The 26,820-nt window shown below is 35.5% G+C and overlaps 1 protein-coding gene across 1 annotated transcript in view; it reads right to left on the bottom strand.

Moving 5' to 3' along the window:
• Positions 1-6,112: 6,112 nt before the first annotated feature.
• LOC138321681 (uro-adherence factor A-like) overlaps positions 6,113-26,820 on the bottom strand; it is a 43,799-nt gene continuing 23,091 nt past the window's right edge. Inside the window, exon 3 of the mRNA XM_069265549.1 lies at positions 6,113-8,241. Coding sequence (XP_069121650.1) covers positions 7,036-8,241 — 1,206 coding nt within the window. The 3' untranslated portion in view covers positions 6,113-7,035. The remainder of the gene's footprint in view (positions 8,242-26,820) is intronic.

Raw genomic sequence — 26,820 nt, 5'->3', positions numbered from 1 at the left:
ATCTTGTATATGTATATACTGTTGGTTAAAAATTTTTGTGCCAGGTCCCTGTGGTGTGTAGTAACCACAATCCTAGTATGATGTATATTGTATGTACCTTGAAGTGTCTTTGCAAATTAAACTAAACACTTGGCAATTATTGTTCACATATCAAATTCCATGGTCCTGAAATTTTAAGTTTCATATTTAAATGTTCAAGTCTTTTAATGATTAGGCCAAAAAAAAAAGTCTGTTTAGGGTTACATTGGCCAAAAAAATATGGTCGGTCGGTCGGTCGAGAGGATTTTTCTTTTTTTAACGTCGTTCATTCTAAAATGATGGCCGGAACCGAAGTCTGAGATCGAAATTCCGATATTTTTTTTTTGAATAGTCGGGCAAAGAAAACCAGTCCAAAAAGCGTTCATTGACCTTCCAAATTTCCTAAAATTTCTAAAAATAACTCTTTGAAAGCGAGGCTCCGTGGAAATGTAACCACAGACATAGCTAGCCGGGAGGACGTTTTAGGATTCCTACAATTAAAATTAATTTCTTTGCATGCAGAGAGATGTTAATGAGAGATTTTATTTTTCTATTTCATAAGAAATTATACTTGATACATTCAAACCATTTTACCAACTTTAGCCTTCCTTGCCCGACTATTCACTTTAATTTTTTTTTACGTAGAAAAGTGGAAAAAAAGTTAGGGTCGGGGGTTAAGAATTAGAGTCGGTCGGGTAACCCTAAACAGACATATTTTTTTTCCCTCACAATGATGTATGAATAAAAAATTTGAAAGTGAATTTGGTTATTAAATCCTCATTTTTTTTTAAAGTTTCTCAACTGAATTATATTAATCAAGATATCAAGATCATCATCTCTTACTATTCTGTGAGTAGTTTCTATATAGACATTAGAGTTTCTCACTGATTTACCTAAGTGAAAATTATAAATTATCTCCCCTTGATTGAGTCTGGGAGTGACGGTGAATCTACAGGTGGAGATATGAAATGTTTCAACACTACAGTCAATCAATATGTTATCAGACCTCATCAAGTACCCTTATCAACAAGTCCTTATAGATGTTACGATGGCTGAAGTCGTTTCTGGTCATGGCCCAAACAATTCACAATTAGCTCTTGATGATAACTTCAGGTGAAGTCGGAGACAGGTGTGTAGGTTAAAGTAGCTTATTTCACAGGTAAATTCAATATAATTAATTTACTTCATTGGAGTGTATGCATATACAATGTAGTTTTATAGTTTTAATATTTATAGCCTGGGTATATATGACACAACAGAGTAGACCATTCACTGCAAACAGTTTGTTGTTTCGAAAGGAAATATTTTAATATTTCTATAAGACAATTGACGTAAATGATGATTTAAGTAGTCCTAACTTCCTCAGTTGCTGCAACTTTTCTAGATAGATTGGACCTCAGATATCATGTTATCACTATTTAAGGAATAGATTTTTATTTTGTTGAGGTTATGAGGGTATGATAATGGAGCCTGTGTTAATTTTATGTAACCTGGCTTTGCCAGGGTTACATAATTTACACATGCAAATTCGATCGAACAGCTGATTGGAATTGAGTTATTCATATGTTCCTACCAAAAGTGGGGTCATGACCCCAAGTTGCTATGCCATTGATTATTTCCTAACAATAGAATCGCCAGCACGTGTTGTGCTATCATTATACACTGATAATGATAATACTAATACAGCATGGTTATTGAATCCGTGTCAGTGCAAACTGTAAATATTCTGAGATAAAAATATATACATTCAATTTTGTTCTTTTGAATGAAAATCCGGGAAAATTTTTCAACCACAAAAATGATATTGTATTTGATGAACCTGACAGAGTGATAAATACATTTCCCAACAAATGTCTATTGCCACTGACAAATATCCATCTTACATGTAACGGTCCTTTGTTCCGTGACAATTTCACGTTATTTCTGTACCTGAAGTACATAAGACTTGAAGACGAATTCTATTTATAATGGAGATACATCACATTCAGTGATGCATAAGAAAACTGGACAGGATAATATATAACTTGTTTTAATACAAGTTTTGTGCCAGATTCTGTTTACTGGCACTGCATTTTTAGTTTTCATTGTGTCCTGAATATTTGTATAATGTTTCATCAAAATAATTTTAAAATAAGGCCAGTGGTTGGATGACAAAGAGATATTTTGATGATAATGGTGACCTTCACAGTGTACAATGATCCTGAAATGTAAACCCGTCCCTAAGATTTGAATAGCAAGGTTTAACATTTCCTTACACTAAAACTGAATTAATAGGTTACAGGAAACATTAGCTTGAATAAAACTTCATTTTATTGATGCAGCTTTAAAGATTCTCATTACATCCACACGTAATATGTCTGGTATATTCATACATACCGGGTACGTTTTTTATTTCTAACACGACATCAGATTATTACAAGTTGTTGATGTTTTCTAATAAAGCCTGGACCACCTACATCTGAACCATGTACAAAGTGGTAGTTACTGCAACACTGGGTTTTGATATACATATATGTAAAACACTTTTGAAGCATTTTCTGCAGTTTTGCTAGTATCGAAGAAAAAAGTTGAACCATATATATTGTATCCAACCTAATAAAAGCTCAGAACCCTTAAATAACGAAAAAAAAAAAATGGGGGCCACTTTATAGGCTAAATTTGGACTAAACTTTCAGAAAATTATTATACAAAGTCAGCTATAAATCAATGTGCAAAAGAAATTAAAAAGAATTTATATTTTCAGATTTTATTTATTTTAAAGTAAAAGTGGGGAGGGGCTCTTATAGTGTAAAATACGGTAAAATGACAAAGTCACTAAAATCATAAAGTGAAAAAGTGTTGTTTTGTTTTAATTAATCCTTGGAGTATTCACAACTTCAGTATTTCTATTGAAGACAAAGTTAGCGGATTTCAGACAAGACCTGAAAGGAATGTATCTGTTTATCTATTCACTATGAATCGGCAGTTTTCAGATTAACGGCAAGCTCAACAAAGAGGACAACTTATTGACCTTGGATTTTTGAGCGGTAACCAGAGGGAGCCATTGGGAGATTATAGATACCACGGCAACAACAGATACTCCGGGGCAAAAATGTGAACAGTAAAGAAATCTGCATTAAAGTTCTACATTCCAGTCAGTACAATACAATTTACCACTTCAATAGGCTGAAACATATCAATGAAAAGGAAAGCTTTAACAAAAAGAGTGTAATTTCAGTCAAATGCCTTGCTTCAGATTTTCTTTATGGCAGCCGATTCACAACAGAATTTGAATGCTTTCAATAACAACATTCCAATATTTATTTGTTATTTGGTGAAGTAGACAAGAGCTCAGATTAATTGTGAGTCTACAAAATACAATAGAAGCTATATTAATGCTGCATTCCACAATTAATCATTTGTGTCAAATTTCAAATAATTTAATTTCTGTATCAGTGAAAGTATGTACCTTTATCAAAGGTAGTCATTCTTTTTTGTGAGTGCAAAGTTATAAATATCTCCCAAACGTATTAATGCTGGAGATATTTTTGAGATGTTGGTGTAGATTAATCAAAATGCAAAATTAAGGTCATTGTGACCTTGACCTTATAATGTAATGCCTTAATTAGCTAGGATCAACATCTGCAGTTTTGTTTCAGTGTCAAAATTTTATTAATTGGAGCCTAGATAAAAGTTACCTAAAATGAAGGTCACAGTGACCTAGTTTCAGGACATAACAAGATGCCTCACATGTACTGATTAATATTAATGGGAAGAATTTAACGAAATGGAGCCTAGAGAAAAGCTAAACTGTAAAATGAAGGTCACAGTAGCCTATTTATTAATATATGCCAACAAGAATATGCATTTTTTTATGTAAACAGGTTATGATAATACACAAGAAAAACAATATCCAGTTTTAAAGCACAATGTTTTATTTCTAATTATATAATGACATCTCTGTGAAATGACAGTATATCTTTGATCACATCAAATCATGTCATATTATAAGTCACAGCAAAAACCATGTAGTTTAGCAAAACCATATACAGTTGACCTGATAAAACCATATATACCTACAATCACTCAGTGTTTACCATAATTAACATAGGATTATTGTCTTCTGTAACGATGTATGATGAAACTCTACACTTCTGTCTGTGATCATTCTGTAGAGAATTACAGTCTTTCACCATCTACCCAGATCCATTTGGGATGATTTCTTGTTTTCACAACACATCACACACACAGATAAATGGTCAGAGGATGAAAATGTGAAGTTACATTTATAAAGTATAATTTTGTAAAACAGAAAATAGGACAGAAGTGAGAAGGGATGTTTGTAGAATTTGACTCTTCAATCTACAATTTGAGACAGGGTATTATGAATATAACAGAAGTTATTCTTTATTGTTGTGACAATCTGTCAATTTATAGGATCTTCAAAGAAAAAAATATCCTTTAAAGAGTTTTTCATTCTCTCAAAAGTATAAACAAATCATACAAAATTTAAATGAAACAATATGCCAGTAAGAAAATTAAAGATACCATTCAAATACAACTGGTTTCTAGCAATATAAATTTGAATATCTTACCAGTGAGGTACATATAATGATGTGTAACAAACTGTGAATGTCTGTCATAAATAGCACTCTTCTTAATATGAAAAGAGGGGAGATAATCGGAGGGGAGATAATAAGAAGATACACTGCTCAATGTTATATACTAATTATCTGTTGATTTAGTTTGTATGCACTTCCTTATAACATGTGCCAGGCTTTGAAAGAAAGTCAAGAGTATGAGGAGAAAACAAAACCACCAATCTAGGTGCAAATATGGCACAAGGTATAAAAATGGTATGTGAAAAACTGGCTGTATTCTTGCCTAGACAAGAAAATATTAGTTTAAGAGAGAAAAATGACAACATTAAATAAACAAAGTGCAGTAACTCTTTAAAAGTACAAAAGATATCATTTTAACCATCCCCTATCTGAATGTTATACAAAAAACAAATGTATCTATTTATTACAGGTACAGAATCAACGACCTAACCAAGACAGATTTATATAGATAGACGATGGAACTGTTAATGAAGTCATAACTTATCATGACAGCAGAGATATAGTCGACAGCAGTATTAGAGTACCGGTAGAACATGTTCAGGGACAAATTAATTCATCAAGAGTCGGAACAAACCTATTTACTATTCAGTTTGAAAAGTTAATTGTTCTCAGTCCAAACATTTGTGTCAGTTTCAAAATTTACATAATATTTATGCAAATGTTATTCAAGTTGCATGAAGCATGAAAAGCAACGTGTTGCGTGCATCAAACCTAACTACACATAAATCATATGTGTGGTAGACACATCTTATATGAAGAGTCTAAAATTTAAGTAAAAACACGGAAATCTGAAATATTATGTAATTTTACACCATATACCTGCATTTGTACCAACATTCAAAACATAAAGAATATAAAGTTTTGGTTAAATTTGATTTTTCTACTTTATGATTAACAATCAGTATCTTTTATAAGGACAAGCCTAGCTATGGAAAGTGATAGAATGCTATACACCTAAAATACTCAGTTACTATGACCTAGAGGTGGAAGTCTAGTGGTAGAATGTCAGACACCTTAACCACTCAGCCACAGTGGCCCAGAGGAGGAAGGCTAGTGTTAGCATGTCAAACAACTTAACCACTCAGCCACTGTGACCATAGTGGAACCGACTGTGACGGTGGAAGGCTAGTGGTAGAATGTCAGAACGCTTTAACAATTCAGCCACTGTGACCGAGAGGTGGAAGGCAAGTGGTAGAATGTGACGCTTTAACCACTCAGCCACTGTGACCCAGAGGTGGAAGGCTAGTGGTAGAATGTCAGACACCTTTAATCACCCACCCACTGTGACTCATAGGTGGGAACCTAGTGGTAGAATGTAAGAAAACTTGATCATTCAGCCACTGTGACCCAGAGGTGGAAGGCTAGTGGTAGAATGTCAGACGCTTTAACAATTCAGCCACTGTGACCCAGAGGTGGAAGGCTAGTGGTAGAATGTCAGACGCTTTAACAATTCAGCCACTGTGACCCAGAGGTGGAAGGCTAGTGGTAGAATGTGACGCTTTAACCAATCAGCCACTGTGACCCAGAGGTGGAAGGCTAGTGGTAGAATGTTAGACGCTTTAACCAATCAGCCACTGTGACCCAGAGGTGGAAGGCTAGTGGTAGAATGTTAGACGCTTTAACCACTCAGCCACTGTGACCCAGAGGTGGAAGGCTAGTGGTAGAATGCCAGAAAACTTAACCATTCAGCCACTGTGACCCAGAGGTGGAAGGCTAGTGGTAGATTGCCAGAAAATTTAACCACTCAGCCACTGTGACCCAGAGGTGGAAGTCTAGTAGTAAAATGTCAGACATCAAAGGATATAAGGCAAATTACCTTTGGGCATTTACCTGGTACAAACTGTACACTGTAAAATGTATGACGTAAAATTAAAGAGATAGGTAAAGTAAACACGTTTTAATAACTTATGAATGATATGGATTTAGATTTACATACCCGGTAGTTTAACACATATTGATATGTTGATTACAACACTTGGAAAAAAAAGACGTTTCTATGAGAGTTCATTTTCCCAATTTTTCCAAAATTTTCTTTTCTATACTCCTGTGTTATGCAGAACTACCCATTTGAACTTAAGCTTTTATTCCAGCAAACTAGTTATGGAGATGCCTTCTATCCTGGCATCAAAAGTTTTACATCAGTTGTCAATGTGAGTGAGAATGTCCTATTATTACCAAGTTAATATCCTATGTGGAGAATTCTTCACAATTAATCATAATAACTTGTATTTATATTATATGGCTAATGCATCTTTAACTTAATGCAGGTTATTTCAATGTACCGATTTCGTTAAGTGAGACACCTTTTCCTGATGATGGATGGTCACGATGACAGCTGTACATCCCATTTCTACACAATATAGACACAATTTAAAGCACTTGACATTATTGCCTACAAATGAAGCGGCGCTTTTTGTCACGACATGTCATACTTCTCAAAATGTTTTTTCACAGCGGCCTGAAAGTCCTGACTAGGCGAGTCCGCCATTGTCACAGAGCGCTTCTTTCCTTTGTTTTTACTTCCTTTCCGTTTCAATATAGTTTTCAGATTTTTGAACGGGTTGGAGGAGTCTGAAAAACTGGAGTTGGATGTGGCACCCGGTGATTTTGGAGGTTGGGGTTCGGTTTGTGGGGGGATATCAGGGGTCCCCCTACTGTCATGAGATGATATGTGTTCTATGCTAGAGATAGACTTGGGTCTCTCCTTGGCTAAAACTGGGTTAGAATTTTTATCAGTCTGTGACAATATTGGCATTGAGATAGCAGACAACATGCCAACAGAAGTTTGGTCCATTCCATTCATTGTAACCTGCAGTGAATTGGTAGACTGTTCTCGCTGGCTTTTATTCCCTCCACCCAACACTTTGGAATGTGAGAAGCTATCAAGTCGGTTTTCATTTTCGTCTGGCACTTCCATAAGACCGACTAGAGAGCTGTCAGGGTATCCAGCAATACTTCGGCACTTTTTGTCTCGGCTTTCACGCAGTTCCTTTGATTTTCGACCAATCATAAGTAAACTCTCCTGACTGCCATATTGCCGGCCCATCAACAGACCTTGTTTCACATCGAAATCTGTATCAGTCAGATCCAGGCTACTGCGATGTTTGCGGGTCATTTTATCTTTCATTGACCCCCATTTGCCCTTGTTGGGTGACTTTAAGGCTGGTGCCGACTTTGAGGTTGGGCTTTCTAAACTTTCACTAGATCCAGTTTGATCATTGCCCAGATTATCCAACAACAGAACTCCGTTTTTGCCCTTTCTGCCGTAGGCTTCCCGCACTGCTTCCAACAGTCTCTTGTTGGTTTCTTTGAGAGATTCAATATCCTCTTCCTGTTGTCGAATGATTTTTTCACTGTTGGCCATTTTGCATTGAACCTTGCTATGCTCTTTCTTTAACTGGCCTTCCAGAAGAAGGAGATGAGCAATTACCTCCCCTAGTTGTTTGTCCGATCGTGTGGCATTGCTCCGACACTCCTGCTCCTTCTGTTGCAGCCTCATTTTGAGGACAGCGACGTTGTGACTATGTGCAACTCGTTCCTTTAAGATGATGGCCTGTAGTTGTTTGACTAAGCTGTGAGTCTGCTGAAGATCGGTCTGTAGGGTTTGTACCTCTTCACGAGACTGAAACGACACAAACATCACCAAATATTATTATCTCTTATAAATCATCACAAATAATTATTATCTTTTATAACTCAAAATCAATCAAATCCTTATAGGGAATTAAGAAAATCTAATTAAAACAAAGCATTTCAAACCATTTCAAATACATCTTCCATTCAGTCCATCAAAAAGTAACCTGAATTGCCTCAGATTACAATTCTTTCAAACTTATTAAGATTCAAAGGAAATCTGCGATATTTTTTATTTGTTTAATCCTGCTTTGATGTATCTTTTTTTGTGTTGAGACATATTCAGATTAAAGAAATGAGAAAACTTTCCCAACAGTTTATTGTACAACTTGTCAATATGGACATGTAATCAGAGCTTGATTTGTAAACGACATCTATTTAACAGTCTGTGCACAACAACATCTACATTTTTATAACCTTCATCATCAGATATGTACTGCATGTCTGGGCTTTGTTCTGTCACACATAAAAGGTCCTATATCTATCGGTTTATAATTAAACCTTGATCCCCTGACATTAATTTTACATCCTCTCCCCTCACTATCAGATAGATGACAGATGCCTCCCATCACCCCAGCAACACCAGGCAGGCGCGACTGACATATCAGGATTCTGTTTCTGTTACCTATACAGACACGGATTTTTATAATCAATGAACCATGGATCACTGTCAGTATCTCCAGAAAACACCTCCAGCATTTACTGGCTACAGATAAAAGTGGATCAAAGATCAATAACTACATGTATAACTATGATACAAGATTCTTTTCACAAACTACAAACGTCTGTAACATATAATTTGTCTAGCTGGCTGAAAATATGAAATAAAGATTGAGCAGATGGATGCAAAGTGGCACAACATTGTGATCAGATGGGATGGCCATAAGTAACATTAAATTCCTCCCTATTTCAGGGCAGGGACATATATAATTAATTTTATCCTGGTAAGTTGGCAATTCGCTTACAGACGAGACATTTCTAAACTCTCTGGAGCTGCCATTTAGTCAAATCCTGCTTACACATGACATTTAGTATTGCTTACCAAATACACAATTACAGCTGAAGTTAAGTTTTATAACCAGTGTCTATATCAGGATTGGAACTATCGACTCTTTGGTCACCAGTCAAATTATACAATTTTAAGACTGCTGAAACCATTAAAATATGTTCAAATGGCATGGACAAAGTAATCAAAAAGATATTTTGGAGATGGAACGATGGAAAAAAAGGCTAGATAGGCTAGATTATATAATTGAAAAAAACAAACAAAAAAAACATGACATGAAGGAAAACCTATGTTCAATCCAGCAAAGTTTAGATTGGATTCCTCGTCCTCAGGTATCATTTTCAGTAATAAATGTTGATGTTTATATGTTTGTGTATCCAATATCATGTAGAAACATAACCATGGTCACAGCTGACAACACTGATAATTAGATACAATCTACTGACGAAATCAAAACAAATCAAAACATTTTAGTATCGTAATTACAAGCTTCAAATACAGCTGTGACATCTGAAATACAGCCTCGTCTCTACACTATATTGCAGTATACATTTTTTAATACAATATTAAAAATCCAATTTGGTTGTATCTTTCCTTTGGGCAAACTCATTCACTCCAAAAACTTCATGATGGAATGTTCCATTCTTGAAGTAGAAATTAAAATCCAAATGTGTCTGCAGGTGTGAATGAGTCAAATTTAAGTCCACAAGTTCATACAGATTTGTCTGAAGACATTTGTAACATAACATTACATCAACCATTTCTAGAGCAGTATATATGTGTTCCTGTCTTTCTAAGTCCATTTTGTCAGACTCCATTCTCTCATGAGAGTTACACCTGACATGTACAAAGCTCTGTAGATTATTCTACATGTCTTTTGTTCTAAGGTGGCAACATCAACACTAATTACCAACATTATTCAGACTTCAAATCCTGAACTTGCATTCAAAATATTTCCTTAAAATCCTTAACTCTCTTGGCTCAGCTTTATCCAGAGAATCAAGATATTAATTCTGACACTGATTAAAATATACTAAGATACTTACCGACATGTCCTGCACTGAACAATAATGATTAAACCTAATGATGAAACCTAGGCATCTACCTGGGTACAGCCGTAATCAGCAGCCATGATCACACAACATATCCTGGAGACAGACTCAGGAGAGACATATTCTAGGCTGAATAATGCAATGAACTGTATCAATCAATGCCATGATAACATGCATTTATGTAACAACGCCTCGACACAACCTTTGAAGAAATACGCACCACCTGTACACATGTTTAGTCTCCTGCAGTTCTAATTGCGCTGGGAAATAAAATCCTGCCCAAAACGAAAATCAATTGATGAAAAGAATTTTTTCAGGTAGTGTAATTTAGCATGCAGGGTAAATTGCATGTACGCTGGGAAAAGGTAAAAATGGGTTGACATCGGCGACAACCTTCAATAACCTGCTGCCATTGGCGACAACCTTCAATAACCTTTGATAATTACCTTTTTACAAGTACTTTGTTGGGCCATCAAAATAATTTGTTATTCTCTTGACTACCCAGATGAACTAGGTTACCATGGCAACAAAGACTTCGCAGTTACAATGATTTTTCCCATGTGAATCAGTGTCACATGAAGTACCTACTGAACAGATCAGGAAGTTCCAAGTGATGAAATAAAATCTCAGTAGAGCCTCTTCATGTTGTCAGCTACAGGCAATCGGGGAGAGGAGAGTTCAAAGACATAATTTGGTTTTAATTTAATGTTGAAATTTCCAATGCCAAACAAGGTCAGACTCAGTGCTTAATGTTTGCCAATATGCCTTTATAGTCTCACTAGATATATCCCAATTTGAGTCAATGAGGGGAACCTTTGGGTAAGATGACAAGGGGGACTACTCCATATTACAGATTAGAGAACATGTGTAAGTGGACTTATCTGAAATATAGAAATCTAGCACACATTGATTGATTCAGAACTTCATGAAATATGTAGTACAGTACAACACCTTAGGACTAGAACCTGATGATACAGGTCGTATACTACAGGTGGTTTGTGTCAAACATCTGTCCAGCGACAAGGCCAAATCAAGTAAATAATGATAAATCATTCATCTAAAGTGCCCAGAAATTGATTTTCACCAACAATTTCATATCAATGTTACATTGTAGACATATGCTAGCTGTCCTTGTGAAGGTCTCTAAGAAATTTTGGCCATATTCATTGAAAGGAGTCCTAACTGGGTTTGGTGTCAGGACCTTCAATTGGGACTGGAGGGATTGAGTCTTAACAGGGCCGAGTCAGGACCTTTGACCCAGGAAGGAGTTTAGTGGATTTAGTGGAGGAGTCCTAACAGGGTCAGGACCCTTTGAAGTCAACAGAACAGAACCTTTGACCAGATTTAGTGGAAGGAGTCCTAACAGGGCCAAGTCAGAACCTTTGGTCAGATTTAGTGGAAGGAGTCCTAACAGGACCAAGTCAGGACCTTTGACCAGATTTAGAGGAAGGAGTCCTAACAAGACCAAGTCAGAACCTTTGACCAGATTCCTATAACTAGACCAAATGTTGGGCCAGATGTCAGGACCTTTGGCTAGATATACTAAGTCATATTTGCCAGGTTTCAGATTTATCACAGATTCCTGATAATGTTCGTTTGTTTTCACACCTAGGCCATATCTCATTTTCTGCTTCATTTAACATAGGTTCATAGTATCAGTAAAACTGTGTAAAATGACCCACTCTGAGTACTTAAGATCTCTGTGAAATTTCTGATGTTTTTGTACCTGGTACTAGAGTAAACATAACACTTCATTCAACACATTGTAAGCTATACAGTATATTACAAGTACAGTTCTCAGTCAAATCCACACAGTTCTTTAGAAGTTGGTCTTGAGAAGGAAGCATTTTAAAGGTACAAAATGAAACTATTCAAATCCCAAGTAGAGTATGTATAAATCTGAGAAACTATTGATATCAATACATCATCATTACGATGTATTACTACCTAAGTAACAGCCAGGCTTCCTAGGACTTCCTTATCTCAAATCTTACAAAATCAGTCAAGAAGTTTAAACCAACATCATGTGTATCCTTTGCATGTGAAAGTAAACTTGTTTAGTACATAGAGAGTAATGATTTCCTGTTATTTTCTGACCCATGTTCAACATTTTATTACTTAACTCCCCATATATCATATTCTAGATTGTGGAAACAAACTGTTTGACATTCATGCTTTCATTTTATTTCAGAACCTATCTCACAAATTTTATTATGTACTGTAAATCATGCTTCTCCTGGTCAGACGAGCTACTATACCGATTACTGATAATACTTTTTATGTCATTATTGTGAAATACGAAAGTAACTGTCAATAAAATATCATGTATTGAAAGTAATTGTTTACAAGGCCATGATTCAGCGAAACAGTATTTTTACAACATATCAGGTAATTTTCTATATCATTAAGTCGTTATAAATGACAGCAACACATCGCTGTTAAAAGGTCTCTCGCCTTCAGATTAGAGCTGTAATGATCACTTAGTATAATAACACAGGATGCAAAAATAGGTTTCTCAAACCTTGAGATGTTCAAAATAATCCTACACCTGAAGATTAGTTGTAGTTGTTCAAATACCAGCCTCAATTACATTGGTAAGGTTTAATAACATTAAAAGTTTTCATGGCTCATTAAAAACTGGCAAACATTAATGAATTAGATCTATTAATGCATTTAAATTTCCTTAAATGGCATGACACAAATTAAGTCTTCTTGAAAGCATTTTAAAGAAACACTTGTGTAAGATTCTGATAATACTTTTCCAATTTTATGTGACATTTTGAAAAGTGCTAATTAACAAGTAAGGATACTATCAGATGGATGTTTGTTAACAAACAGAACTGTTGTAGATGGATAAATTACAAAAAGTCAAAGATGGATAAACTAACCACACTAGTTCACCTATAGGTTTGGTACATTGTTGAAGATGGCAATTAAATGTTACATTAATATGGATATATACATACATCATGCATATTAACATATTTTATAAATATCTATATTAATGATATGTAAATATTTTACAATACCGTATTCGACCCAATAAGCGCCCAGGGCGCTTAAAAAATTGATAAAAATGAAAAGGTGCTAATAAGTCTAAATCATTGCAAATTCATACCGTTTTATGTAGTTTCGGTCCTTATTTATACCTGGGCAATTGAAATTGAGGCCTCAAAAAGGGGGAGGGGCACTTATAGGGACATGGGCGCTTATTGGGTCGAATATGGTACTAGTAATGGAAACTTGGTTGTTTAGTTATAAAATGTACATGTATGTACACAGCACTCATAAGAGTCATCCAACAATCCAATTGAACAAAAGACAAATATAAGATCTTATAGGCTATATATAGTATTGAAATCATTAAAGCCAAGATAATATGTTATTCTTAGCCTGTAATAACCCTTTTTTGATAAACCTCCTGTATGTAAAATACAACTTTAAGTTACACAAAATCAATATCAAATATGGTGTTTTAAAAGTTTGGTTTGATTCAATTAGCTTATAATATAAGGACTGCTAGGTTTAGATCTGATGGTGGCAGAAGGCCAAAGTACCCGGAGAAAAAACAACTGACCAGTGGTCAGTATCTGGTATTGCTCCACATTCAATCTTGCATCCTGAGGTGAAGGCCTTGTGGTCATATGTTAGGACATCTTAACTACTCGACCACTATAAAGTTCATTTTTATATTTAGTAAGGTGTAAAAGATGTTCAAGTGATGACATGCTCTCTAGTTCTTCTCTGTTCCATTATTAGATGTTATAGAACCACTTATCACTCCGCAGGGTGTCCATTTAACACCTTAAGGATCTTATTGATATGTATAGTACGATGTACTTCAGCAGAGGTCAATAACCTAACCTTAACACTCACTTATAATATCAGTTCATATTACCACAGACAAGAAATTTTCACTTAAAGCATTCATGATAACTTAGATTCATGGAAATTTACAAAACCTTTCTATATATCCTATTCAACAATCAGCGAAATCTGGTGATCAGGACATGTGTAGTAAGTGTGACTAATTACAGAATAACAAAATTATTATTTCTAAATAGGATGTATAAAGTGTTTAGTCATTATTTTCAGGTAATATGTCTTATCATTAAACACCTGCAAGGCCAATATACTGTACACACATATTTAAGTGGTGTCAGATCTTAGCGGCTGAAATACTGCCCTTGGATCGTGCTTATAGTATTTTCTGTATATTAATTCCTTGATTATAAATAACTATTAATGACAACCAAATTTATGTCAAAAAAAAAACTGCATGTACATCTGCAAAGGTCCCCAACATTGCTGTTTCATTGAAATTGATACAGAAGTTTAGGAGTTGTCTGGACAGACGGACAGACACGAACACAGACAAGCTGATTCCAGTATAACCCCTAACTTCGTTATAGCTGATTCCAGTATAACCCCTAACTTCGTTATAGCTGATTCCAGTATAACCCCTAACTTCGTTATAGCTGATTCCAGTATAACCCCCTAACTTCGTTATAGCTGATTCCAGTATAACCCATAACTTCGTTATAGCTGATTCCAGTATAACCCCTAACTTCGTTATAGCTGATTCCAGTATAACCCCTAACTTTGTTATAGCTGATTCCAGTATAACCCCTAACTTCGTTATAGCTGATTCCAGTATAACCCATAACTTCGTTATAGCTGATTCCAGTATAACTCCTAACTTCGTTATAGCTGATTCCAGTATAACCCCTAACTTCGTTATAGCTGATTCCAGTATAACCCCCTAACTTCGTTATAGCTGATTCCAGTATAACCCATAACTTCGTTATAGCTGATTCCAGTATAACCCCTAACTTCGTTATAGCTGATTCCAGTATAACCCCTAACTTCGTTATAGCTGATTCCAGTATAACCCCTAACTTCGTTATAGCTGATTCCAGTATAACCCCTAACTTCGTTATAGCTGATTCCAGTATAACCCCTAACTTCGTTATAGCTGATTCCAGTATAACCCCTAACTTCGTTATAGCTGATTCCAGTATAACCCCTAACTTCGTTATAGCTGATTCCAGTATAACCCCTAACTTCGTTATAGCTGATTCCAGTATAACCCCTAACTTCGTTATAGCTGATTCCAGTATAACCCCTAACTTCGTTATAGCTGATTCCAGTATAACCCCTAACTTCGTTATAGCTGATTCCAGTATAACCCCTAACTTCGTTATAGCTGATTCCAGTATAACCCCCTAACTTCGTTATAGCTGATTCCAGTATAACCCCTAACTTCGTTATAGCTGATTCCAGTATAACCCCTAACTTCGTTATAGCTGATTCCAGTATAACCCCTAACTTCGTTATAGCTGATTCCAGTATAACCCCTAACTTCGTTATAGCTGATTCCAGTATAACCCCTAACTTCGTTATAGCTGATTCCAGTATAACCCCTAACTTCGTTATAGCTGATTCCAGTATAACCCCTAACTTCGTTATAGCTGATTCCAGTATAACCCCTAACTTCGTTATAGCTGATTAACGTATAGCTGATAGCTGATTAACCCCTAACTTTGTTATATAGCTGATTCCAGTATAACCCCTAACTTCGTTATAGCTGATTCCAGTATAACCCCTAACTTCGTTATAGCTGATTCCAGTATAACCCCTAACTTCGTTATAGCTGATTCCAGTATAACCCCTAACTTCGTTATAGCTGATTCCAGTATAACCCCTAACTTCGTTATAGCTGATTCCAGTATAACCCCTAACTTCGTTATAGCTGATTCCAGTATAACCCCCTAACTTCGTTATGAGAGGAATAACGATTAAGGACAAACATTTCTGATTGCCTGCGGCGTGTGATACAAAGCAGATTTTTTTGCCTCCTCATGTTTTTTTCTTTTTCTTTTTTTTTAGTTGGTTGTAAAGAACGGTTGTATAGTGAATGAAAAACTAAAACAGCTTTCCATCTAAGACCTTTATTAAATAATACAAAACGTTTACATGCCACCATATCAAATTGTTAGCCCTACTTTGAACTTTTTTTTCCAGAGATACTGTTAATACCTAATCATTACACTAATCTAGAAAACATTAACATGGTGGGAACAACGAGGTATTTACTGGGACATCAAAAGCAACCCTGCTGATAACGCACATGCATTCTCTGTTAATGAAACATGCATGTGCCAAATTTTACACTTGCACTTTACGTAAAAGACCCCAGGGTCAAATCTGATATTTCAAAGCCTATGGCCTCAACTTACACTAGCAGGAAGCCTTTTTATACAGCATAATGGGAGTTTAAGATCATGTAAACTTTGTGCAAAAATGTCCAAACTGTATATATCTTACAGTGAAGGCCTTGACATATATTTTTATAGAAAGCTGAGAAAGGTTTTGCTTCTCCAGTCTTATGAAATACAACCATTTTGTTTATTTTTATGGTGGCATATCTCAAATTGAAAATCAGCCTTGACATTGACTGTCAGTTGTTATCAGTAATCAGTTAAGAAATATATTTATTTTTTCTATAAGAGCAGATGGATGTACTGGTGTAGTTTATTCCAACAAATTGTCAAAATTTTAAACCTCAATGAACCTCAATGTATAAATTATACACAAAAATGTGCAAGAAAAAGATCATCCTGTGAATAATTAAGTTCTCCATTTTTAGTAAATGATTAGGTCAAAGGTCATGACATAATTGATCTACTTTTGGTTCATAATACTATGCTTTAATGTGTAAGTAAACTCATGAATCAATTATCTCACGTTGCAGTGGGAAGCAGTGTTAAAGAATTTTTTTTGATATTGGTCACAATACCCGGTAACTTTTTTGGTACAGGATATACTTTGTGGTAATATAGGTAGCAGTGACCTTCATTTGGTAAAGGACGTATAGTGTTGTAATATAGGTCACAGAGACCTTACTTTGGTAGTGTACACTGTGTGGTAATGTAGGTCACAGTGACCTTATTTTGGTACAGTATACTCTGTGGTAACGTAGGTCACAGTAACCTTATTTTGGTACAGTGTACACTGTGCGGTGATGTAAGAAGATCATGGTGACATCCGAATGGTACAGGATGAACTGAGAGTTAATGCACATAAGTCACAGTGACCTAGCTTAAAGTATAGGGTACATTGTGTTGTAATGTAGGTCACAGTGACCTTTTGATATAGAATACAGTGTGGTAAATACATATTAAAAAGGTTAATCAATAGCTGTTGCTTCTATGTTTGTGAATAAAATATCTAAAAGCTAAAATTCAAAGAAATGTGATAAAGAGATACATTATTGGAAACTCAATCGATGTCATATAAAGGACCTAAGTTCACTTTGCAGGCGGTGCAGACAGTCTAGTCATCGAGGCATGAAGGGACCACGAAGTAGGGCTGATTAAATTGACAGTCTACCCAGACACATGTCAGACAGGTGCAACGGCATTTAACTGCAAAACTGCACAATGTGCACCAGTCATAGCGGCTGGAATCCTCTTCAGATACTTCATCAAACTTAACAATTCTTTTTATCTCCAAATATATGTTTCATCTTCACTTTTCATCAGTTTTCTGTGTTGATCATTGACATTAAGACTATGAAGTCAAATAACTAGTTTTTCTTTATGAATTTTGAATTATAAATATCTTTTAAACTGAAAATCAGTCAAAGAACATACATAATGTGTTACCTTTGAATGAAAATATCTTTTTTAGAGATTCAGCGGGGAATAAAATCTTATGTTCACTGAACAGAGATACAAGACGACAACTTCGCCCTGTCTATAATGCACATCCTAACATTACTGTACCATAAACAGATTTTATTTGTAGTTTTATTATTATTATAATGTTCTGTAGATTGCACCATCAAGATAACAGAAGATGACAATACGAACCCCTACTGCATCATGAGACACAGATAGAGGCACACACTGGATGAATGATAATCAGATTGAGGCAAAATATGGGCCCCTAGTTCATCATAAGATACTAATTAAGGCACAAACTTCCTGACTATATCCCCAGCTGCAAAACAAGACCATGCAAGGCCAAAACACACATGATATACTGGTTTGTACAATCTGAAAATTTCACCACACCTCAAAGTTTCAAATATTGCGAAATACGTACAGCACCATGTGCTAGACAGCACAGCAGAAATGTTTTTTGACAATGTATCCTAAATGTTTTTTGACAATGTATCCTATTTTGTTATTTGAATTTTTTTTTTACAACATTAATAACATCAGTAAGATCAAATCTATAGATTAGACTTTGTTATTATATTTATGTATTGAATTAAAATAAAACATGGTTTAAACAAAACTTTGCAGAATAAAATTATTGAGATTTACAATTTTAACTGCCATTGATAATAATGGATTAAAAATCTGTGACGTTTCATAAACTTCTGATCAAAAATAGTTAGCTATATCTCAAACAAAATTCCATGATGAACGACATGTGTATGTTTTGACAGCGTTACTTTGATCTGTAAAACCTGGTCACACTGTCTATAAATTCGCGTTTATGGGTGACACAATCAGGAAGTAGGCCGTGTTCACCTGCAGGCTTGTGGAGGATAACACACAGAGTAAATGTCTTGTTTAACACTTCTGAATTGGGGTGTTCCCTCCAAATAGCTTGTTTTATTACTAATTAAACTAGTACAGTTAGGTAAATCAAATTAAAATTGATTGAACACAGCTCTAGCATGATAGATTTTCTAATTATTCGGATGGCGTAAACTGATATTTATGGAAATTCAACACATAAACAAGTCATATTACTGGAATCATTTAATCAACTAGAACATTTGCTGTCAATTATATTCAATTGCGATAATCAAATGTTTAATAAATATACTTAATTAGACTGCCTTCCTTTCTAAAGAAATAGGGTATTGGGGCCAGATAGCTTCAGCTATAGGACGGTGACAGACATTTGGGCTTGAATGAAACTAATTCAGACTAGAACAGACATATTAGAGCTTATATTGGACATGTAGAGTACAGAGACATTGTGCAAAAAAAATTTCAGGGACATCGAAACCAGAATAGGTCCAGGGACAATGGAACCAGAACAGGTCCAGGGACATTGGGGCTGGAATAGGTCCAGGGACATTGGGGATAGGATAGGTCAAGGGACATTGGGGCTGGAATAGGTCCAGGGACATTGGGGCTAGAATAGGTCAAGTGACATTTGGGCTAGAATAGGTCCATGGACATTGGGGCTAGAATAGGTCCATGGACATTTGGGCTAGAATAGGTCCATGGACATTGGGGCTAGAATAGGTCCATGGACATCAGGACTAGATTAGGTCAATGGACATTGGAACCAGAATAGGTCGAGGGACATTTGGGCTTGAATAGGTCCAGGGACATTGGGGCTGGAATAGGTCCCATTATGAATAGGTTAGGAACAGACATTAAAGGTTATAATTAAATTAGATCATAACAGTTCCACAAAGGGATAGGACAAGGGGTCATTTAGATTTCAACAGCTACCCTCTGTTCACTGATATACTTAAATGAAAAACATTATGGAACTTGAAGGTGTCTTCTGTCTCAATGACCTTCATACGCCAACCTTGGATTTGTTACAATGACCTAGATATGGACAAGACTACAAATTATAACAAATTAAGACACAAGTTGTCTCCCTCACTTGAGTGCAGTGATGTTCCTAATAGTCAGTACATGTCACTTGGTCCACAGACCATGGAGCCAGGAGAACTATCTATCAAGTTGTGGCTGTTACTACCACTAGCCAGTGGTCAAACTACTAATGAAGGCTCCACCTTTTACGTTGATGAGGTATCATATCTCATCCTAATCGGCCCTCCAACACCTAGTGTCCAGGAGACCTTAGCTATCAGTACCATAGGTATGTACTGTAAGACAATGGGGTCAGTACATATCACACTGCACGCTGATCTGATGCATTCGTTTCTGTACAATGTTTGGAGTCACCAGAAAACAACTGTAGGATAAAAAATCTGTTGTATATTGACCAAAAGATGAACAGTGTATTGATAGTGCATATTGCCCATTTGGTGGGTGCATGCTGCTGCCCTATCTTTGGTGTATTTTCCAGACATTCATTGGGTATTGATTGCCTATCTATTTCCCACTATTTGGTGTATCATCCAGACACTCATTAGGCAATATATTTTGACCACCTAAATATCTCTTACTCACCTTGTTGTATTGTCTTAACATTCATTGTAAAGTATACCGATTTCTTGCCTAACTGTATATTGTTCTCTCTTTGTTGAAATCAATATGGAGATACCAACAGTACTCTTGCCCTTGTTTTGTTGGTAAGAGATATTGCCTACAGTACTGTTGGCCTTGTTTTGTTGGTAGGAGATATTGCCTACACAGAACTGTTGCCCTTGTTTTGTTGGTAGGAGATATTGCCTACACAGTACTGTTGCCCTTGTTTTGTTTGTAGGAGATATTGCCTACACAGTACTGTTGGCCTTGTTTTGTTGGTAGGAGATATTGCCTACACAGAACTGTTGCCTTTGTTTTGTTGGTAGGAGATATTGCCTACACAGTACTGTTGCCCTTGTTTTGTTTGTAGGAGATATTGCCTACACAGTACTGTTGCCCTTGTTTTGTTGGTAGGAGATATTGCCTACACAGAACTGTTGCCTTTGTTTTGTTGGTAGGAGATATTGCCTACACAGTACTGTTGCCCTTGTTTTGTTGGTAGGAGATATTGCCTACACAGTACTGTTGTCCTTGTTTTGTTGGTAGGGGATATTGCCTACACAGTACTGTTGCCCTTGTTTTGTTGGTAGGAGATATTGGCTATGCTGTACTGTTGTTCTTGCTTTGTCAGACAAGAGTGCAGGACGATGTACCTGTCTGTAGGGTTAAGTAGAGTGGCTGTATGTGGCTATACTTTGACAGTAAGAGGACTGAAGATAAAACCTGTCATCAGACTAACCCCTACTTATTGTTCTGTCAGCCAGTAAAGGATATCAGATTCATGTCATCATGCAACAGTCAAGGTCAAAAGGTCATAATGTCCTCAACAATTTCATAGAATGATGGACATAACAGCAAGTATATTTTCAATAGCACTCAACACCATTCATTTATATTAATGAGAAATAATTAAGATACAAGTTATTTCCATATTAAGAGCAAGATGATTTGTATACGGAAATTAAAAGATTAATTTGCTGTCAATCTATTTAAATCAAAAAGGTGAGATTATGTTTAAAATTTTATTGCTAGATTTTGTGACATAAGGCTTACAGGTAATGATAATACAGAAGTTTTACCTGGTGAATGTGAGTCACAAGACAAATTGACGTACACTTCTGACACCAACGCAGCTCTAAATTTCATTTCATTTTAAATTCAGATGAGGTTTTCATTACTCACAACCACGCCCTATATTACATGATTTTAAAATCTGGCAGGGATTAAAAATTTCCTCTGAAGTCGTCAGTGATAACCCCCCCCCCCCCCCCCCCCCCCAAAAAAAAAAAAAACCCCAGGAAAGTCATTTGATTGAATGAAGGTTACCACAGACTTTGAACAGAATGTAGTCTCCTATAAAACCTTCAGAAGTTTTGTGAACCAGGACACTTCCAGGGACTACATTCAGATTTACTTCTGAAATTAAGAATTCAAATGCGTATCTAACAGTGTCATTGAGTTGAAAATTAAGGTTTTCTAACTTCATATCAAAATTCAAATATTTAATAATTTAATTTTGTTTTCTTATTCTTACTTTTCTTACATTAATTCATTTCATTTTTTTTCCATCTTATAACAATTGGGCCGAACAACTAAAATATCAAGTGACACAAGACTCTTCAAAATTCTTACTGTTAAGTGAATCTGAGATGACTGAAGTGGTCATTACCTTAACAAATTTAGCCATATAAATGCCGTCATTCATTAGTGAAAACGAAGAAATATTCATGGTTATTTCTCACATTCTTCAATGATCTGTAGAAAACCACCCTAGCTATTAATCTAAACAGCTAGTTTTTGTTATAATTTAACTGACAAAAAATGGTTACCATGAAAATGAAACATGATATCAACAAAAGTCGTGACATAGGACCTTACCCAGTAATTGTTATGGAAACTGATTGTTTTGTTTGTAACATATCATATTCTTAAATGACCCTGCACAAATGTCAGACTACCCACAGACGGTGTCAGCCAGCAGTGTACCTGGGGTGGCTGGGTCATCAATTAGGTCTGGGGTCAATATCTCATGCTTGGGATAGGTTGATCATGTTTGGATGTTGTTTGGAAGTTTGGATCAAGCTTGGATTTTGTATATAAGTCAGGAATGTTTGGATGTTGTTTGTAAATCTAGATTGTAAATCATGCATGAGTGTTGTTTGGAAGTCTGGATCATGCATGGGTGTTGTTTAATAGTCTGGATTGTGCGTATACATGTTGTTTAAAACCTGCAGATGTTGTTTGTGAGTCTGAGTTATGCATTTTTGTTGTTTAAAGTGTGCATGTGTTGTTTAGAAGTCTCGGATGTACGTGGGTGTTGTTTAGAAGTCTGAATTGTGCGTGGGTGTGCTGGAATCTGTTGCAGAAATCTGCATACTATATCTCTAACACTGTGCTGCTGACACAGGATCAATACCATCAGGAATCAATACGAGCTGGTCGCTAGAGACCGAACATTAAATGCTACTGTTGCTAGGATTCCCCAACATTTTCACTTTCTTTTTTAAAGCAACGCAATTGTATTTCATGCTAAACAAAACCTGTCACTATGGATACAGATGAAACACACATTTTATCTTAATTTTTCTATCATCTTTTATTTTAGTTATATAGCTTTTATCAGTCTGCATCTTTATGGCTTGTTACTTCACCGATAACATGATTCATTTCAGCTTATCATCCCTCCCAAAATTCGATCAGAATTCACTCATCCATGACCAAATTTTTCAAGCCAAACAATAAAAGCACAAATAATTGTTAAGTTTTAATAGAAGGTTACACCACATTATTGCTGTGAGAATTATTGACAACTCTTGTACAAATTACAATTCCCCCCTATAATTATATTTTGCTCAATACAAAGCCATCTTAGAGAATGAAATAGACTGGATATAAAAGGAAAAGTCGATGAAGAATTGCTATTGTTATGTTAATTTATGGGTCGTATCCAACTGTGACAATGAAATTGGAAAGGCCTACTCTATCGATACAGCCTAACAGCCCAAATTCATCAATACATGTTCCTAATAAGGACAAACCATATGCAAGCCATTTCAGATCTATGTTCATTAATCATATGGATATCTCCATGCTAATTTTAGATCTGGTGTAGTGGTTCAGATCCAGGTAACCATGGGGAATGGACCACATGTTGATAATTTTACAAAGATAGATCAATATCAAAATGACAACATCCCAAGTTCTATTGTTCATAAGTCGGTTTTGTTATCTTTGTCTTGTTTGAAGTCAACAAAAGGCAATAGCCATGTCAGACAAACAGAATTCATACAATGGAAGTGAGATACAGTCTGAATGTAGGTCAAAGGTAGGAAAACATTGCATAGATCACAGTGACCTACCTCTGAATTTTAATATTGAAACACTGCTGCAACCTTGCATGTCCAAAGTATGAAAGTCTTAGAGGAAAAGCAATGCATGAAAGTGTTGGATATGAAGCAGGGACATACATTTGTTAATATAAGTCATATTAACCTGTTTGTGTACAGAGCTGATCAAGGTAACCCATAACAATAAACCGAGAAGTCTTGCAGATCAACAAAACATCACATCCAGGAAGATATTTAGTCGTAAGCCAAATAAAATATCATAACATTATTGAATGTAACCCAAAACTGTGTATGTAAATTGACATAGTCAGGACTATAGCTTTAAAATTGGCTGTAGAAGTTAGATATGGAAATAGATAGGATGTGCTATGGGGATTACATGGCTAAGGTTCTGGGTACATCTTAATATTGATAAATCACCAGGAATGACAGGTGCCCCGAACCTCCATAGGAAAGTGACCTGTACCCTCGAGTAGGGCCAGGTCATCAACCTTGGACTCTAAAGGCTTCTTTCTGTATACACACTCGCTAGTGCTTTATTATTATTTAGATAATAAGCCCAAGAGCTGAAATTCCACAATGGAAAATTCTATGATTTGCAACTTTAAATCTCAGATAATTTGTTACCTGCATCGTAATGATATGTTCATCGAAGTTCGGTCCAAATATTGGTTTGATTTTTTTTTTTATTTGTTTTTTTAATTTGTCTGTATTGGTCATTGCAAATTTTGGTCATGGTGGAAAGATCATGAATCTGAAGGTATCCTTAAATAAGCCAATTTGGACACGATTTTGCTTGAAATGAGTAAAAATGAAATCAAACTGATGGTAATGTACTTAATCAGAAACCTATACATTAGGAATACATATTCCAAAGTTACTCTAGACTGTGATGAATCCAAGGTGGATTACCTTAAATTTATTCCTTCTTAGGAAGGACTTTATTTCTTTATAAGATCGTATTAAAGTATTGTCAATTTGAAGATGTCTTGGTTTCTAGAAATGACAGGTAAGTTTACCTGTCTAGTTACAGGTAAATGTTACAGGTATAAAGACTTCCCTCTTCCTGCTTTGATCTTCATAAACAGCATCAACAATAACTTCTCCCAACGTTAGAAACTTAAGGCATTACCTTACATTATTCCCACCTTTCAACCTTGGTGTTGTGGGGTCAAATGTGACCTTTATAACTTGAAAATACAAGTATATCACAGTTTGTAAGTGTAAATTCTCTTGACAATTTCCACTTGAGTCACCTGAAGTACCAACACCTTTATAAACTTCAGGTAAACCTGTTTACTTCTCAAGACTCAACATAGTATATATAGTTTTGTCAAGACATCAATGGGACATGCAACATAATCCAGAATTAATAAAAAAATTGTATAGAGCATGTTTATGTTTAGCGATATTACAATGGACAAATGGGTGACAAGTTAAATGAAATTCACAGCCAATCAAATTTGGTGACTATTCATGAATTTAATCTCTTTTTTTTTTGAAAAAATATAAAAAGCTGTACATGTACGGTAAATACCCTTCTCACTTGATCTCCATTAAACTGCTAGAACTTGGAGACAAATCTAGAGTTATCTGCTGTTGTGAGTCCGTATTGATGACGACATAATTTGTTTGCATGAGAAAATTATTTGGCTTTCTCACAAATATAAGACTTTATAATAAATACATGTACCTGCAAACAAGGAAAGATAACCTTGTACTTATCAAATGAATGTTGAATATTTCAACCTTTTACAAGAGAAAGATAGGTAGCTCAGTTTAAATATCTGTGTCCTTATACTAAGGTCTGGGTAAACTATAGACCAAATTCTTGCTTATTTTTAAGCTAAATTGTTATCCATTAACCAAAAATTTAACACATGTAACGCAACAAAACAGAGAGTGAAAGTTTTCAAATTGGTTAGACCAACGAAATACTTGGAATTAGACAGTGTGTTTGAGTTATTATAGAGTTCAAGTACAACTGTATTTGGTATCTTCTAGGATAAAATGTTTTATGAAAGAGAATGTGTTAAGAATGTATGGAGACATTTACAACAGCAGAATTAACTTGATATTTGCCATAACATAGTATGAAGGAACAAATTATAATTGGATAAAAGTAAATTGGGACGAAAAGGTCATGACCTAGGCATCGTAAATCCTTCTTAAGATCATAAACAATCGGCCAGGTAAATATACACACCTATACACCATGGCCATTATACTAACCTCACACACTCCCAGACAATACTTAATGTACCCATATAGTTTATGACTGAATATTAACTTTTGATATACCTTAAAGACATTATCTATATTAGTTTAAACTCCGAGACCATTTAGTCTGTTTACATAAACAATGATATAAACAAGCCATTATCCAGTCAATAAAATGACAAAAATTCAAGTTCTTTTATATTCCAAAGGTTTGCCAATCTGCTGACATATTTCCCTAGAATACATCAAACAATGAAATCTTTTATTCCAATAGTCAAAGAACACATCAGTTTTGTTCAGCCAATCAAAAATCAGCTGACATATATGCTTTTTTCAGCCAATCAAAGGCTTGTGATTACTCGGCCAATCAAAAAACAGATCATATAAATTTTGTTCAGCCAATCATACAACCTGTGATTACTCTAATAGCCAATCAAAATTGTATTCAACACAATGTCACCAGCCAATCAAACTACATCTAAAACTCTTGATCATCTAATCATGGTAAACTATGTAAGACATCATTACTCCAACAGCCAATGAAACATCATGTTTCAACTTCTGAAAAGTTCAGTGAATTGATTGGCTGTTTGACATGTGATCAGATCAAAGGTTGACCCCCTACATCAATGCGGGAGTGTGGGTAGTGATGGAGACGTATTTTGTTAATGTATGTGATTTTAACAGGTATAGTAACCTGACCTAATCAGCATGGTGTCACCTCTGTCACCACGACCCAATACATCA

Source organism: Argopecten irradians, chromosome 4 (genome assembly GCF_041381155.1).
Source record: "Argopecten irradians isolate NY chromosome 4, Ai_NY, whole genome shotgun sequence".
NCBI classification, from domain to species: domain Eukaryota; kingdom Metazoa; phylum Mollusca; class Bivalvia; order Pectinida; family Pectinidae; genus Argopecten; species Argopecten irradians.
This window is presented reverse-complemented; position numbering and strand designations above follow the sequence as displayed.